Here is a 19,358-nt window from a genome sequence, read left to right on the forward strand (position 1 = left end):
GAACTACTTCCGTTTTGTAATAGTTTGAATTAAACCAACATATCGCTTTATTACAACTCATATTAATTCTATTAAGTTCAGTTTAGTTATTGGACATGAAATAATTTCATTAATTTTGATTGCCCGTAATATGATGTACAAGGTTGGATTTTATATTCATAAAGAGATTTCTTGAACAATATTTTGCAAAGCACTTTTTGTATTACAGTTGAGCTGAATTTGAAATTAAAAGAAAACCAGTTATTTATTTTCTCGACTGATGTAAGCTATTATTTCGACGCCAATGTAAACACATCCTTATAAATCATTACTAATTAAAGATATAAGTTCTGCATTTTTAGTGTTAAATGTGGCCGTTAATGATTTTCATAAAACTACAAATAAATAATTCCTAACGTAATGTTAAACTTTGTTAAACAACATTTATTATTATTCTGAATAAAGCTTGAAAATAGAACTACATATTTTCATACAGGTTTGTGACATTTGTGAGTGGCACTTATAACTAATACCTTTAAGCTCCATCTCGCTTCCGCCTAGCGCCGGCCGGAGAACCGGGTAGGTATCCTTTTAGTCAGTCGATGCTTAAGTCGTTCGAGAAATGCCGCGACAGTTTAGCTACATCGAGACCCGTGAAATCTGTGAATATGTCTGTAGTGGTGGTTGTAGGCTTGGCTCTTCCAGGCGAACTGCTCGTTGACGCCTGCTCGCATGGATCCAGAGTGACCAGTTGGTCCTCTTTACTGCTCACTTCGAAAGGCTCTGATATACCTATAATTAAAAAGTTAATATCAATTATAAGTTAATTCTAATCAATTATTGAACGATTAACAACCGAACAATGTTTAGTTTTTAATAAACATGGACACAATAAAAAAAGAATAGATGTAAAATAAATTCTCTCAACTATATAGGTATATGCTTTAAAAAAAACAATAATGCGTTCTAAAAACAGAGAAACGAGATTTAAAGTTATTATTTAAATTGTCGATTCCATTTTTAAGGTTTATTCTTTTATATTTTAAATTGTCACTTTGACATCTCAAATACTCCTTTACCGACAGGCGATCGCAATGGACGCCATCGTAACACCATTATTAACAGCGCCATCTAAGTGTCAAGGTGGAATAGCCACTGCTATATCGACATGAAATAAACGCGATACAATTCAAAATAGAATTATTAAAGAAACTAGTTTAAATATTTTTCTTGTTAACATTTTATTACATAGCTTTGATTTCACGGCAAATGCTCCTTTACAATACACAAGGATTTTTATCTTTTTAACAACTTCTAGGGGCTTAAACACATAACATTTTTAATTATAATCAAAATAATTCGTTCTAATTGGACTATATCACACACGTAATACATCTTCGCAAGGTAATCTTATATTTTTTTCCTGACATACTAATCACCAGGGTAACGCAAACGAGGTCTTCTCGCTGTAATGGATTTTTCAAAATCTATTTTAAATGATCTGAGAAGCCCCACAACAAACTCAGACTGGTTTTCTCGGGTCTTATCTTCAAAGTAGTATATGAAAATGGATTAAGTTTTATGAAAAAATATTTTAAACGAACAACGCTTACCTAAGACACTTCTAACGTCATTATTGGGTTGGCTAAAGTAAATGAACCGGTAGAAGCCGGGCGTTCTCACTCCACTGCCAACGGCGAAGCTGAGCGTGATGGTCCGTGGTTGCCCACTCGGTGGGGTTGCTTGGGGTACTGTCACTTTAGCAAGATACTCGTACGCTATATAATCATCAAGATTGTGGAAATCAGCCTGAAAAGAAATATTCCTAGCATGTATTATTGATCTATTTTAATCCTAATTATCTACGAACAATTTAAAATAAGAACGATAACAAAGTAATAAAACAATCATATTTGTTTTCTATTATATTATATTGCGAAAATAATATTCTTCGTCACGTCAGCCAATATACGACCACTGTAAGACAGGCCTCCTCTAAATATCGCCTCTATGACCGGTATTGCTTGACTTATAACTATGTCGTCAGTCCATCTGGAGAGAGCCAAGAACCTTTTGGCCCCTACGGCTGTCGGATGCAAAAGCGATGTGCTCCCGCCCATTATCACATATACTATCAATTCTTCGAGCTATGTCGGTGACCATGATCCTTCTGTGGATCTCCTCATTTCTGCTTCGACTTCGAAGCGAAGCTCCTAACTCTCTTATAAAGCCTATCGCAGACGACCACATCACAGATCCATAAGCCATCACCGGCAACACATATTGGTCAAAGACCTTCGTTACATTCAGATATTGCGGTATTTGAAACTAAAGTAATAAATTTGTGTGTGTTGGTGAGGCCCAAACTTTTTCGACTCGTGAAACCAAAAAAAAGACTCCATAGATGCACACTAAAATAATGGTATTGATTGAAATTAAAACTTTAAATTAGGTTAAAATTACTGACTAAAGGAACGCAATGAATTTATTTTATTTTCTATCTTAGTGCGAAACATTTCATTGGTTGAACTCCTGAATTAATTTAGATTTCTCATGGAACCCGAGAACTTTCACGTCGTCGGTGTTAACAGTCATCGCTTTGGGAACCGCTGAATCAGAGGAACGGAAGAATACATAATTAACGAGCATATTTATTTAGTTTTTAGTTTTTTGCTTAAGCACAGTTTAGCAGTTGTAATGTACAATTCATCTAAAATCAAATGATCCCATAGATACACTTTCGAAAAATCTTACATACAATGAGAAAATTTTCTAGATAGTTCTATTAATTTTCTGTTTGTTTGTTTTATTGTGTCCGTAATGACTTCTAGCGTAGGCTTATCGATATTTATTGCTCTACTAACACGTTCCTATTGTAACATACTCTCGACCGCCCTCATTCTCGAATGCTTAACTAAAGCAGGTCGGCGACGTTACGTATAACCTACATTGACAAAATATTAGTACGTATCAAATTCAATAAAGCTATATAGTCGAACGTCGACCATTGTTTTAACCATTACATCTTTATTGTATTACATTATACTTCATAACACTTCAGCCTATAACAAATTCAATAAAATTGAAGAAATTCACATACTAGACTATTCATTATTACGATCTTGTCAGTAAATCTCCATTGCAAGGCACAGGCCTCTCAAAATACACCACGATAACAGATAATTGTTTTTGTCTACATTGTTTTCAATCGTCTGTACCTTAATCATTATCTTCATATAATCTCCATTCAGTATCGCCTAAAAGTGCATATCATTGCTAAAGTTCGCGATAAAGATGTTTGAAAATGAATTGTTCTAATTTTAAAGGATTTTTTTGGTAATACTATCATCAAAAAAAATTACAAACCCTACTAAGTTTCTTGTTGGTTCTTCTCGGTGGGTGGCGCATTGCAAACTGTCGTAAACTAAACTTTAAACTGACGATTGTATATGATTGTTATTATCTCATACAATAAAGGTACATTGCCTTTGACTCGACTTTAACTTTTTTAGACTACAGTCTGTGTCCTATAAATAGGTTTTAATAAAAAACCTGGTGTAGTGATTTGTAATTTTAATAAATATCATTATCATTATTTAATATTGGAAAACCTGTCCAACACATTAGATACACGAGAAACTGTAATAGCACCTAATATGGAGACACACATAAAAAATTTAAAATATAATTATTCGTGTGTAATATAAGTTTAGATTAGGATTTTCCTTAATGTTAAAGCCCTTATAGTGGACATGACTATCTAATATATAAAATTCTCGTGTCACGGTGTGCGTGATTGAACTCCTCCGAAACGGCTCGACCGAATTTCGTTAATCTTAGCGTGCATATCGACCAGAGTGGAGAATCGGATATCTATTTTTCATCCCCCAAAATGTTAAGGGTAGTCCAACCTTTTTTTTAGACAATTTTTTTTTGTTTTTTTTTTTTATTGATACAGCATACAAAAATACCCCTAAATTTTCACCCCTCTACGATCAACCCTTATTTTTATTTGTTCATGGCAAGACAACGTTTGCGGGATCAGCTAGTATTTTATAAAAACTACATATTTTTCACAAAAAATTCAATGTAAAAATAAAAGTTATCATGTGTAAACATTAATTCTTTACCTTTTCAATCTAATCAAAGTTTAGTTCCGTAGAACCAATCGGTACACCTTATACGGGTTGTCTCACAAATCAACGTTAAGCCGAAATAAAGTGAAGTTCCTATTCTTAATACAATACCTGCTTCGCTTGATTTCTTAATTTAAAAATTGCAATCAATTAAAAAACTATATGACGTATGTTTTAAATTATTATTTCTATCATGCTAATCGACAGGCGCTCACTACTGTATGATTATGTTGTCGTTCCACCTAGTGGTTGGCCAGTCCACGCCGTCTCTACCAGCTCGTCGTACGTAAAATAATTATTTTTTACAAAAATTATTTTTTTTTACTCTGTGATGTTCTTTTTTACAAATTTATACTAATAGAAATTTTTTTTCACTTTTATTTTATGTTAGTAATACTCGCAAACGACAAACAAAAATATATAATCCAATGACCAGATTTGGAATAAAACAACACTTTTGTAACCTGTATTTTGTAATTAAAAATTGTTAACTACTAATTTCTTATATTTTTAAGCAACTTGGTGGTTGATCATATCAACCGATTTCGGCTTGACCTTTATTTATGGGACACCTTATAAAGTATTCACGTTATCTTTATAATTAACGCTTTGGCTCTCATTATAATGAGAGCGCAGAGGGGCCTTTACCTAGTTATGATAATTGCGCGCGCATTTTATTATGAAGGGTGGGAAGCACCTGCTCGTTTTTGATCGCCGTTGAAATTAAAGTTTTGAAATTTTAAAGTGGACGAAAAAAACAGCGTGGGATTTTGCCGGTAAAGTCCGGCATAAGTCATTCCTTGACCCCCACCCCACAAAAATAAAGAGAGAGCTTTACTTAGTAATGTTGTGTTATATTTAATTTATTTGTTTATTAATTAGAAATTTTGTCCGTAGATATACCACCTCCATAATTTATGTACATCCACATATACTATTTACAAAAGAAATATTATCTATATCTAATCACCGAAATAAAGATTGTAAAACAACTTTGCGTTTCCGTACATAGTGCTATATTCTTATTAGTACCATAGTGACACATTGTTGTCACATAGTTTACATGCTCCTTTGAACATTTATGTCATAGTAGACGAGAAACACGTCCGTACCTCATACGGGTTTAATTCGACTGGTCAATATTAACACATCTTTATAATTTCAGCTGTAAGGTTTCCACTGCGACAACTTAATTAAGTTGGTCTGTCTATCTTGTGGGTGAACGTTCATACGCTGCTCTTGCCTGTCTCTGGTCTCCACTCCACACCCTTAAGACCCACTTCTACTTGTCAATCGGCTTGGATTTGTTCGTTGCTTTCTTTTGACCTCCAAATCGTAGCTCTCTCGCTTGCTCGACTGTAAGCTTCTCAGTAATGCCCAGTTAGAAATTACGTTTCATTGATCACAGGTAACATATATTGGTCATACACTTCGTCTTAAGACATAGAGGAATTTTGGGCGATATAATTTAGTCTCCCGAACGCTGCCCAGCAGTTGGAATTGACGACTGGACTAGTATTAATTAATAATATTAATTAATTACTTACATCATAAATGCCGATCCAGTCGTTGGGATTTATTTCGACGTCGTGTGACAACGTGCACTGTGTCCTGAAGTCTACGTCCCCGATGTACCATATTCTGTGTATGGGAGCGAATTCCACTGTCTTTTCTGTATAGTTCGCAAACGCCTGAAACAAAACACGATTGCAGAATAAAGATGTAAAGTTTAATAAACTTAAAGGTGAATACACGACCCGAATTTTTTTATTAAAAGGCCATTTACATGCAACATACATTTGTTTTATATCTCCCTTAGAGTTGCATTTTCTTTTTCACATATTTCATTTACTTATATAAATATATACATTAAGCATCGATACATGTGTTTTATATCTACTACCAAAACAATACAGTTTTAAGACACATTCTTTTTAGCCGAAAGACGCCTACTGCAGGGAATAGACCTCCTCTAATATCATCACAATAACCGTTCTTCGATCATCAAGCAACTTCCCGCGACCTTAAATATTACTGTTTCGTCGAACTATCTAGTGGGGCGCATTTACCGGATCTTCATCATTAAGTAAGTCGACATCAGTAATCATTCGACAGACAATTGATCGACAGACACGTCTTTTTAGGGACAAGATTTACATAGATTAGATAAGGTTTGTTTCGTTATTATTATAATAATTAACATTTATGTATGCAAATATTCAATTTAAAAATTGCATCGATGTTTAGAAAAGTAAATCATTTTTTATTTAAAGTCCTGAAAATTTTACTATCGGTCTTGTCTGCCGATCAGATGTCTGTCAGCGAAATTTCCAGGAGTATAATGTCAAAGTACCAAATGTAATATGCCAAGTACTATAACAGACATATTCCAAACATAAACATAAAAGTATTCGTAAATAATATAGATCTATCTGATATCATAACAAGGTAGCGTAAAATCGATACGCTAGAAATAAAATAAACAGGTATTAGATGACGTCACGAGTACCTTCCTCGTACAAAAATAAATTGACGCGATTCATTGCTCAATAAGTACTAAACGTATCAGACCGTTATCACTGGCTTATCACATTATTACTTAGTGTTTACCGATATTGGCCAACGTGTTAAAGCAAAATTAATATTTTACCATAAAATCTTCTTTCTGATTCATATGAATAATAACACGTAAATATTTAAGCATTCTATATATAAAACAGTTGAATACACTTATAAAAAACGTGAGAAACAATGAAAAACGCTATTTTAAATATGTTAGGGACTTGAGTTTTTGGTTTATTAAACAAGATTATTATTACAGCCAACAGAAGCGGTAATAGTGTAAAGTTAATATTACTTTTTAAACTTTAAGTCTAAATTGATGTTTAAATGGCTTAGTAGCAGACAACCGTATAATATTTTTACAATAAACTTCCTGATTGTAATTGACTAATGACTTCTAGTTTTAACTATATACATAGATATCAAGTGGCAGCTGAAGAGACAAACAAAGACAAGTCAATACTTCCAATTCAGACGATCTTTAATGGGTAAACATTAACCTATATGAGTAACAAAACTACACGGCGAATTATAAAAATACGTGTTTACTATGATATCTATGGAGAGTATACTATAATAGCCGAGCTTTGTACACAGAGGACGTTACTTCACATCCACTGGATCCACTTGTTGGTGATCAGTGGCAATCCAACAATTTATACATAAAGTACGAATTAAATAAAATTGCATCCCAGGAATCGAACCCGCAGGGCTTCTTTGCTCAAATGCAGTGAAATTTTATTCATCACTTTACACAATTACAAAATTACAGACTACTACTAAAACAGAAAAGTATTTATGAAAAAAAAAACTTATAAACACTGAGTTTTTGATAAAATATTTATGAGCAATTATTAACATTATTTCATTTAATAAAATGTATTAAGCAATATTTAAACAATGTTTTAAATATGGTCGCCGTAGTGTGACAATAAAAATTAATAAAAACAGGTCCATTTATATAAAATATGTATATAACAAGAACATAAACATGCCCTCCCTCTTAGATTTCCAATAGATCTTAACAAGGTCATCTGTCCTTGTTAAAACACTACAAATGTCGGTGGTATGCGAACTTCAGAACCTTAAGGATTCCAACAGATCCCAATCCTACTTCAACTTTACAATCCGCTGGACTATAACAGTGACTTACATTCGTATACGGATCTCATTTCTGCCAGGCCGTATTTCAATATTAATATAAGCTCTGGCCAATAACTTCCATGTTAATAAATAATACACACATGCAAAATATCATACCTGATCCTGATCCGGAATTCCATCAACAGTATCAAGCGAACCGTCTTGTGAAGTGGGTGAGCTAATGTCAGCTAGGTGCTCTGTCGGTGTACATACTGGTGGTATAATAGCACTTCGCATTCTAATAGCTGATCGCGCCACCTTCGGCTTGTCAGCCAATATCGAGCGGACGAAAACTTGCGGGATCTACCGTGCAGGTTAGTATGAAAGCAGATTATTAAAGCTTGTGACATAATGCATTATATTATAACTTCTTCACCAAGCTCAAGGCTACCTCGGGTCATATCAAATGTTAATCGGTTGTCAGGGTCTTCTAGTCCGGTGGAGAAGAAAAGGTTGTGAAAAATGCCAATTTGAATGAGAGTTGCGGAAAAGAGATACAAGAATTAAGGGAGGAGTGATTATCAAGGATTTTCTACAAGGCTTTCTGGTCATTCCAGGCCTTTGAATGTACATAACCACTCCAGTATAGACTAACATGTGGTATTTGGGTTGAGGTTTCGGTGCTATCTATCTATTTATTTATTCCTGAATCACATATGGCGATTCTCTTTTTATTTTTGCAAGTCGACTAATTAAAATTTAAATTATATGCAATTATTATTAATAATTAATTATTATTAAATATGATATATTTTGTATTAAATCATTTTTCAACTATTTTTGCTTAATCGTTCATCGATACTTATTTACTTTAACAGATATTTCATCATTGAAATAACGTTCGCGTTTCCTTTTCATACACAGGATTTTGACATGTTAAAAAATAGTAGGTAATAAAAATATGCTTATGGAATGCTATTAATGGAAGCTCAGGTTTGCTTCCATTAGTAGCATTTCATAAGCATATTTCAAAATCTATATATCCCCACAACAACAACCTCCTGTCGTGTGTGCATATTTCAAAACCCAATCCAACCCAGTGACCAAGCCCGAGAAGTTTCCGAGTGCATACTTCGGCTTGGTATGTTGATGCATGCTAAGCATTCGACGGTCTTATAGTGCGAAACCACATCCAGATAAGTTTCATTAGATTTCAAAAGCATTCAAATAATAACTAATAGCATGCCTAGATATGTACAAATTCTGATGACTTAGTCGTATGTATAAATACTACAGTGTGTTCTATTTAAACACTGACGTAAGTTCAATTTATTAGTAAATATATACTAATTCGTAATATCAAGTCATTTACGTGTATAGGTGATATTAAGAAGCAAAGGGATTTATGTCATATTAGCGATAGGAAAATTTGTGGCGATGATGAAGGATATTAGTCAACTTCTAGGTATTTTTGTGGGTGATAAATTATACCAGTGGGTATATAAACCAAAGTGACGTTTCGAAGAACTTATTTATTTCATACGGTATAGATTTGTCACGTCAAATTTTCAATTTACGTTTCAATGCTAAGAAAAAAATTAAGTAAAATATTAAAAAATTATATTTTCACAGTACGTGTAGCGCTCGTGAACACGTTATCCTGTTTAATAAATCATAACACCCATGAGTAGAATGACATTTAATTTTTTTTTAAATTTCAATATGTCAATACCGTAAAGGTATAGGGCAAAATGCAAATATCGATAACATATCAATTGTTGGTGTATCTTGTTACGAACATACGAGTCTAAGATTCAATCCTAATTATTTCAAAATCTATTAAAAATTTCTAAATAAGCTGCCAAGAGCAAAAATCGAGAGCTAGTCGATCAATTACACTCTTTTATCTCATAGTTTCTTTAAGAAACGGAGGAATTTCTAATAAAGAAAAAAATTGGTAAAAAAACTCTTTTTAGAAAATTCACACTTTTTTATTGTTTTACTTTTACGTATTATTAATTTATATATCCATACATAAAAAATATAACACTAAATGTGTTGATAAGCACAAAACTCTAGTTCGAGCTTATGAAGGAACACATTTAGCAAAACTATATTCAGTGAATGCGTGTCAGTAGCATTTGCAAAGCGCTACTTCATCGTGACGTGAAGAGGACAGTGGTTATATGAATCTCGTTTGCATTACGACAGAAGCGCGACAGTATCGCGTTTGTGTTGCGACAGTATCGCGTTTGCATCGCGCGAACGCACGACAGCGTTGCTACTACTCGTCACAAAAAGTTGCCGTGGGCGAGAAGCCTTTTTCTCTTGAACGGTTTTTCTAATCATGGCCATTTTTTCACTTTTTTGTTAGAGCAAGAGAAAAGTTCTTGCAGAGACTAAAATTTAAAAATTGTCAGTGAAATTGAAACACGTCCCCCTATCTATCAAACGTCTGATGATACACATATAAACTTATTATCATCTATGTATATAAACTTATTTTTAAATAATTACATATTACTGCGACATTAAATCCATAAATAACGTGATTACAGAAATACGAAATACATATTTCATCTATGGAACTACACCAAGCTAATCTTTGGGCAATAAGAAGTCTGTCCGGATAGCTAACTTTAAATAGTTGTACTAAACAAGGTTAAACGAAACAATTTATCACGGCTAATGCCCTTGAAAACGCTAGGTCATCGACCTGTAAAAAATCTTTGAAGGAGACCTTTGTCGAAATCGGAGACGTTATATTTTTGAGTGTTATGATAAAAATGGTATCTAAATGTTTGAGCTTGAAAATAATACATTTTAATTATATATTGTGCAATCTGCACCGAGGTCATCTACTATAGCTGGAAGAATTGTTCGTCTGAAGTGACAGTGGGCGAAGAATATCGTTCGTAGAACCGATGGCCATTAGGGCCGAGTTTCTCGAGTGGCTACCACGAGCCTGTATCGCGTATGTAGGCCGCCCCCCATTAAGCCTATCAATAACATAATTAAGGTCGCAGGAAATCGCTGGATGCAAAAATAATAATAATAATAATAAACCCTTATTTCATTCAATACAAATGACTTAAAATTAGTAATTTTAAATATTAGTATTGATAATTTTGTAATAACTTTACATGGAACCCTTCAGGGTAAAAGCCTCTTCCAAAGATTTTCATTTTTCTCTATTTTTGGCAACCTGGAGCCTCCCATGACCTGCCGTAGACATGATTTCATCAGCCTATCTGGCATTAGGTCTGTCTCTCGCTCGGGTATCATAGTACAGTTGCAGAAATACCTTGTTTTTAATAAATTTATGTGTGACATAGTGTGACCATTGAACGTTAATCACTAACTTTTTAAAACAAATAGTGTTAAAGATGATTGGCAATTAAGAAATTGATTCTTACTGGAAACGTTCGATAACTACAACTAACCCACTGCACTATAAACATACAGTTGGTTAAAACGCATGTAACGTTAGCAGATTTTGGATGAAAGGTATTGTTAATTGAACTATAACTCCATCGTATATGTACATACATACGTATTAATTTATTTAGTAATAAAAAACTACAAATTTTTCTGAGAAAACGTGCCATTTAAGAAATCATGTGATTATGAATTTAACTCAACTTTAGAAACAAAGTTAGCAGTTTCCAAAGTCAAAGTTCACAAGGCAAACGTTCATAATTTCATCGTAAACATAATTTAAATACAATTGATATTACATGTATCTATGTTTTACACGAAGCCGTCCAAGTGCCTACCACCGCAAAGCCTATTTGATTGATAAATCAGGTGAGTGCAAACATTATTCTGCTCCGATTAAAAATAGGTCTAAGGTATTAAATTTAAATTACTTTATTAATTTAATAATACATTAGCTGTCCCCCGCCAGCTATGCCAACTTATTGAACGCCAACTAAACCAGACATATGCCCCTTGCGAGTGAAATTTCCCAAAATCTGTTCTGTGCTCACCTCTTTTCGGCAATAGAAAGATTCAAATTTAAAGTCTTTAAACCATATCGTGCCAGAGATATCGTAATAAGTCAGTATATAAGCGGAAGTCTCTTATACATATAAACACTTTTATACGCTTCTGTTAATAAAATGGCTTCTCTAATACCGCTATATTAATGTCGAGTGTATTCCCTTTCAGATGACCATTTTTGCGGTGCAGGATTTAATTAAAGTAGATGAAATAGGTAAAGGTTAAAAAGAAAAAAATAAATAATATTTTTTTTAAATTAACTTTAAAAAAAACTTTACTAAAAAACCGACACATAATTACATTTATATAAATATAGAGAGTGTTGAAACCTGATTTTTCTTTTGGTTTTGGCGTTGATAAGTGCTATTTCATCATCACAATTTTAGCCTTAGGACGTCTATAGCTAAACTGTTAAAAGCCTGCATTCAGCGTCTTTAACGACCTTGAAAAGATCATCTGTTCACCTTAAGGGTGAACGTCCTAAGCCTCGTTTGTCCTTTAACCTTTACTCCAAAACCATTAGGCTTCAGCAGTCAAAAGTTCCGCGCGCCATGTAGGCTGCCCACTTCAGTACGCCACATATACACATGTTACATTTCACACATACATCATTTATTACAACTGACAACGAGGCTACCACTCTTTTAGATCGCTTAAACTGACGCTTCAGGGTGTTATCATTACGTTGTGTTGTAAGCAGATTAAAAATAAAATTATATAAAAAATCTAGATACATAAATCTTAAAAACTTAGCGTAACACGGTAAAGTAATTTTGCAATGATGTGAATACGCAACGGCTTATGCAACCGCTGTTAGTTTTATAAAATCTCTGACGGAATGTAGGCCTTGGCTTCATTAGGGGTTACATATATACTAACGTTGTATTCATACGACTAACGATCAAAACTTGTACATAACAAAGGTTCTTAATAGTTTCAAATCAATAAAGGGTGCAAAATCTACTATTCCTTATTCACCGGACAGAGTTAACATAACTCTCTTTCATTCGCACTTTTGTAAGCAAGTGAAAGTGACAGATGATAATAGTAAACGTTAAGATTTGTAAAGAAATGTAAAGGTGATTTTACACGACTCGAAACGTGTGCACAATTTATGTATTCAAATTTTATTTATGAGGACGTAAAACATGGGAAAAACTTTATTGTTTCATTGACTTAAATACAATAAAGACTGATTAATACTGTATGACTCAATGTCAGTTTCTCGGTTTTTTTTTGTATTAATAATAAAATCTTTAGTTATTGTTTCAATCTTCGTGGTAATAATTTTTGGTTCAACGAGAACATGTTTGTTAAATAATAAAAAGCTTGAAGTTAATTTTTCTACTTCAAGCATCTAATTTTTAAAACACTCATATTTCAATATTGTTCAATTTCAGTTAATTTAAACATTTATTTGATGACACTTACCTGAGACTATTAATTAGACAGGATTATAAATTACCAAAAACTTTACGACAATCAAGATAAGAGAACTCGTTTGTATTGTGCAAATAACAAATGTAGACTAACATTTTTACATCATGTAAACACATCCTTACCTTGTTATCGTTAACCAATCCTTCTATTAACTCTGTCTGATGGATACGCTATCTTAACAGTAAATCAACTCGCATGCAACTAGTTTTAAAAGAAGCGCAAGACTCACTGACCTTGATATTAAATTGTCCAATCACGGGTTTATGGTCGCTAACTGTATAATGCGGCAAGTGGTTGTAAGATACAACATCGGCTCTCAGCGTTATGTTCTCATAATTATTCGCTACCACTTTATATAATATCCTGTCGGTCCACGAAGGCTTTCTCCTTTGAAAGAAATTAACTTATTGACATGATCCTCGTTGAAAATTTTCCCTTAACATATCAGGGAATTTTTTATTTGAAGTAATCAGAATAAATTTGTGCTGATCATTAGGACGTATAAGGCTTATGCTTGTAACCGCCATAACTTCAATGTTTTATAAGAAATTTAAAACTTTTACATGTCTGGCAACTTGATACCTATATATAATTGCTAAATTTTAAAACTTTGATAACTATTAGAACATAATTTTTCAACAGCTACACAGTTTTGACAGTTCCAACAAAAAGCCAAAGCCGCTATCATTCAAACTTAATAAGTCCATGGGGGAAAGGGCGTTTCTGGGGGGTGTTGTGAAGTATGTGTATATGTCAGGCTGACGTATACAAAAACAAGGGATCTTCTACCGCGGTTAACTAACCCTTTTCTACTCATAAGAATCACTAAGAATAATTTAACACACTTTAGTAAATTAGTTTTATACTTGTTTAATAACGGCAGTGGTACTTTATTATACATATTAATTTTGTAATCGCATTTAGTTTACGAATTATTAATGATACTTTATTTATGTCTATTTCTTTTATTGACATTGTCTTTATTTTTTTTTTGTTATTCTTTAAAATCTAAGCATGACTAAGATTTTCTCGACATAAATATCGTTTCTAAATTTAACAAATTTGCATATGCATTATTGATGCAAGCACCTGTTTTTGCAATTACCCAATTTACGTTATTGCCATGCCCTAAAATAAAATATAAAATTTGTATTTATAATTTAATTCTTTTTGTAATTAGCGTTTATTTTTTGTTTAAGTTTTATGCTAGTTTATTGGTCTAGAAAATGGACTAGCCTAGTAACAGAGTAGTATACCAGAGAAGAGAAATTAAGCAAAGTACGACAAATCATAACGATGGGAGGACAACCTTAAAAAAGTAGGGAGAATGAAGGAGAAGAGCGAAAAACACAGAGAAATGGAAGAGGAGGCCTTTGTCGAAGGACAAGCTGTTAGAGGGGTCTGATCATCTAAAGATATACAGTGTAACATTGATGTGTACAATATTATAATAAATAACGTGTGGTATGGTAAACTTGTTAAACATCAATAAAGATTTATATTTTATTACTATAAACACAAAATTTAAAAGTAGAGAAAACAAAATAAACCGTAAACACTAAACTTACTTGATATCATAATCATCCGTACCAATTAAAAACTTGTAGGTGGGCGGGAATTTAATTTCGGGTTCCGTGAATTCTGAAAACGCTTCTCCAGCGTCCATAACGGCCACAAGCTGATCGTGTTTTAAAAGAGCCGTGTACTTGTCTTTTTCAATTTTTTGCAGAGCGGCGACTATTTCTTCGGAAGAAGGACTGTTACCGGTCGGATAGTCAGTGCGAAAGTTTAAATCGCCTATCCAAAATACGTAACTGAAAATAAACGTTATCATAACAATCTTGAACTACATTGCACACGTTCAGATAATTAACTATATGTAAACACGATTCAAAAGTCAAACTAGATACATTAAGGAGTAATCATCGTCATTTCAACCGTAGAACATTCATTCATAGAAAAAACCTCCCCCATAGATTTTCAATAGTATAAGTTGAAAGCTGCCTGCAATCTACGTCTAACTTATGGCTAAATGTTCCAGTTCATAATATCCATTCAAAACTTTAATGCCCCAGCGGCCCTCTATTCTGCGCATCAAGTGGCTGCCCTCTTCACCTTGCCAATCCGTTGGGCTATATCCGTTACTTTCGTTTGTCTATGGATGACCTCATTTCTAATTCAATTTTATTAAAATGTAATAAATATTTTATTTGATGACCAAATTACAATACACAAAATACAACTGCAAACACTAGTTGTGTCTCAAAGTTCACATTTAGATACGATTGTATAAGTTTTTTTCTTTGATAAGAATCACAAATTTACAAATAAATGGTCTGGCTTAACAACAATTATAAAAAAAACAAATAGATAAAATACGTTTAAGAATTAACAAGAAAATCTATCGAAAATTCATTTTAACGAATTCTTAATCTCTCGTGGCGTATGGTTGATCAGCGAAATATGAAAACAATCGCAGACTTGATTACACAATACTAAGGTACTTTATCTTGTCATATACAATCCTCCCTTGATTTCTTATAATTTTGTAATACATGACAATTTAGATTGTTAATATTTATTATTTTAAACATATTTTTTCCCTCTCGGGTTACAATCATTATATCTCCTTTTCTTAGTAGCCCAAATTCTGGTTAGTATCGAATTGTTCACATTTAGTTAAGTAATCAAACATTTGAATATAGACCATATATACCAGCGGTAGCCAAACTGCGGGCCGCGTGACACATAAATGTGAAACAATTGATAACTTCTTTAAATCTAGAAACCATCCATAAAATGCACTAAGGCATATAATTGATATGATGTCACAGATAATAAAACGACATTTTAAATATAATCTTTATCATAAATTTTATAGGACTTCCCCCTACTAATCATGTTCCTTTAATAAATAAAGCGAACCGCTTTACAAGTGTTACGACACAACGCTTGAGAAAAATCTATGAGGGAGGCAAGACCGGAAAAAGTGGCGAGCAAGCCGGGTGATTGCCAAGGACGCCAAGTTTTCAGAAGCGTCAATACAAAAAAATGACTTTCAACATTTTTACTATTTTCTTATTTACAGCCAATTTGTATGAGTGCTTCGGTAAACAAAAATGGTTCTAGAACCAGTTCGAGGTGAGGGTCTACTTCCAGCAGTGGAAGTCCTTTAAAATGATGATGAATAATAAAGATTAGAATGATGTAAAACTCAACTATAGTACTACAGAATATCTTTGAAGTACAATCATTGTATAGAAAGCTGGACTTTTCTAGATTTTGAAAATTTATTTACCACATTGATACTTGTTCAGTTATGTTATTTTGCAATTTCAATCACTATCAAAATGCAAAGAACTAATACTGTCTAGCCTTGCATGGTATCAATATATAATCTCTGAAAGTAAATCTATGTAACATCAACAGAACAGTAAAAATTTAATAATGTAACCAACACAATTATACTAACAGTTTAAAAAAATACAGTATGTATAGCACATTTGCAATATCAATTAATATATGGTACACCTTATCCAAAAATTATCATAATGATAATATAGTAAGGAGTATTTTCAAAATGTTGATTACTATTACATATTAAAATTAATTATTGTTTACTATCTGTTCCTGCATGCTTTGTAATAATAGAAGTTTTCTGCTATCACTTCCCAATAAAAAAAAAAACTTAATAACGTAACATATTTTAGTGATCACCACTTTATACAGAATGATTGAAAATAGGTGTAAAAATGTTAAAGCTTTTTCCAAATCATTTACACCTTGAAAGCTTTAAAACACTTATGATATATCTCCTTGTATATTAAACAAGCAGCTTATTTACCTAATGTTATTTATTCACTAAGAAATTATGGTGGTTTTGACCAAATACATCAAACCAATTTCATCTCTTCCATATCATGATCCCATCCATGGTATAAAAAGATTTCATTATTACAATAATGCTTTCTATAGTAAATCAAGCTTTGAACTTTTGTAACAAATACCCAAATATTCAATCTTTGATTACAGAATCAAATGAATAGTTAATAACAAGTTTAAGAAATACTTTATAAACATATACTTACTCATGGTATAATATATTGGATGTTTCAGTAACATGATAGGAATGTTGTTTTATTATGGTATTATAGTCATTTATACGATCAGCTAGCAAATGTTCATGTGCAGTCAAATGACAGTTTACTAGACATACGGAACATCCATAAATGTTAAATCTTACACTAACAGCACCTTTGTTGCCCTGAAACAAATGACTTTTTACACAACCAGAATTTTTTTATAGTACAAGCAATAGTTGAAGTTGTTGTCTATTTATCCAATTCGATAAGCACACACCTTTAACCATTTGGGCTTACTTAATAGTATATTGTTTAGTTAACAGTTCTTTAGTACAATTTAGTGAAGCTTTATATTAAAATTATGAGAGTTAAAAATTTGTTGTGAGCCAAATTTAAAATAAAAAAAATAATTCTTTAATGGATAAAAAATATATAGATAATTGACTTACCCATAGTCCTCCTAAACCAGTTTTTGTGTACTGGGCTTCAATGTCTCTGAGATGAGTCACATGTTTTAACTGTGTATAAACTAACAATATAATTCCTTGTAATCTAATGTTCTTTGCAATTATATATCCTTGTCTGCAGAGTATCTTATTAAAAGTAGCTGTCCAAGGGTCAGTAAATAGACTATCCATTACCATATTCTGTGGTTGAGACTTAACCTCTTGCAAGCTAAATACAAAAAACCATCATTTATAGTACCCGACATTTGGTTTAGCATATCAAAAATATCTTTCTTTAAAATGTCATTAACACAAAATGAGTGCAGTGCCATTTAGTTGCAAAAATGAGCCTGCTGTGACAGGTAAGAAAGGAAACACAATAGCTTATGACTACTCAAACACTTAAAACAGGTAGAACATGAAGCTAACAAATAAGGAAATTATTTAGAATAAATTTAGTATTAACTACAGACACTATAAGAAAAGGTAACTAATATGGATATTCATATAAATTGACATTTCATGCAAACATTTTTATTAAGTCAATGTTTAATATATTTTATGCATACTACATACCCAATAACATAAAAGTCCGGTAAAGGTTTGTTCTTATTAAATTGTGACGGAAAGTCCAATAAAGAATTTAAATCTTGACCTGGAGATTTTGTAGCCACATTCCAGGTCACAAAATAAAATCTGCAAATAAAACAAAAATACCTTGAGTAGTAGAGATAATTAATTGTTTAATGCGTGATAAGTGGTAATCAGGAGTCTGTTATTATAAATTTGTTTATACAATTATATTTACCTTAACGTATCCATTTCTGTTTATATCAATTATCTTTAAACAACAATTTTTCACTTAGGCTTCTATTAGTAAAATTATAAAAACAGTACACCAACTAAAGATAAGATATCACCAGTGGTTTAAACACAATTGTATTGAAAAAGACAATCGACCCCTTACATTGCACTCATGTTTTACGACTAAAACACAAAAGTACGATCTTTCAATATGAGAATTTGACGTTGACATTACTAAATTCAAATTGTCAAGTTAGTTGCCATTTTTCTACTTACCCCGGTTGTTGAAAGATCTCTAGGTCACCACTATTTTTTATTTAAAAGAACTGGTTTAAAACTGGGTTTGAAATATTAATATATTATATTTATTTAATTGTTGTTACATTACTTTGTGCTGTATTTAAAAAAGGTCATAACAAAATTTGTCTCCGACTGACAAATGAAGTGGTATCCAAATTTTTTTAATAATTTTACTGTTATATTCGCTCGAATATATCATAAAATGTACAACGAAACTAATTAACATAGAACAACACATTACAATACATCTGCCCATTGAACAGTTTGGGCGTGTTTTCTCGTTGAAATGTTTTTTTTTTATCATTTTATTTCCTTGTTTATACGATTGCTCTTATTTATCTTTATTTCTATGTCTCTACAAATGTTGACACACATATAAACGTCAGTGTTAATAAATGCCAGCTTAAAAAGTTCTATAGAAGCTGTATATACCCTATATTCAGTTCTTTCTGACAAAGAGACCTACATGTATGACAATCATTCACCATAATTGTAAAATAATATACTCTTCTTTAAAGATAATC

At 32.4% G+C, this 19,358-nt stretch overlaps 1 protein-coding gene across 2 annotated transcripts; it reads right to left on the bottom strand.

The window, feature by feature from the left end:
- Nucleotides 1-176: 176 nt before the first annotated feature.
- Nucleotides 177-18,703, bottom strand: LOC137933328 (inositol polyphosphate 5-phosphatase K-like). Of its 2 annotated transcripts, XM_068777247.1 has the most exons (10): nucleotides 18,539-18,703; nucleotides 18,307-18,426; nucleotides 17,734-17,959; nucleotides 17,291-17,466; nucleotides 14,771-15,016; nucleotides 13,436-13,589; nucleotides 7,938-8,123; nucleotides 5,663-5,806; nucleotides 1,593-1,788; nucleotides 177-771 (listed from the first exon to the last, which is right to left on the bottom strand). In XM_068777247.1, exons 1-10 carry the CDS (start codon nucleotides 18,550-18,552, stop codon nucleotides 575-577), a joined length of 1,659 nt encoding a protein of 552 aa, XP_068633348.1. In that variant the 5' UTR covers nucleotides 18,553-18,703; the 3' UTR covers nucleotides 177-574. The 2 variants fall into 2 exon arrangements, with proteins under 2 accessions (XP_068633348.1, XP_068633349.1); XM_068777248.1 differs by lacking the exon at nucleotides 7,938-8,123.
- Between the last annotated feature and the right edge of the window lie 655 nt (nucleotides 18,704-19,358).

This window comes from Battus philenor, unplaced genomic scaffold (genome assembly GCF_028537555.1).
Source record: "Battus philenor isolate CCGP_79_NKW_IND1 unplaced genomic scaffold, ilBatPhil1.0.hap1 SCAF_13, whole genome shotgun sequence".
NCBI classification, from domain to species: Eukaryota; Metazoa; Arthropoda; class Insecta; order Lepidoptera; family Papilionidae; genus Battus; species Battus philenor.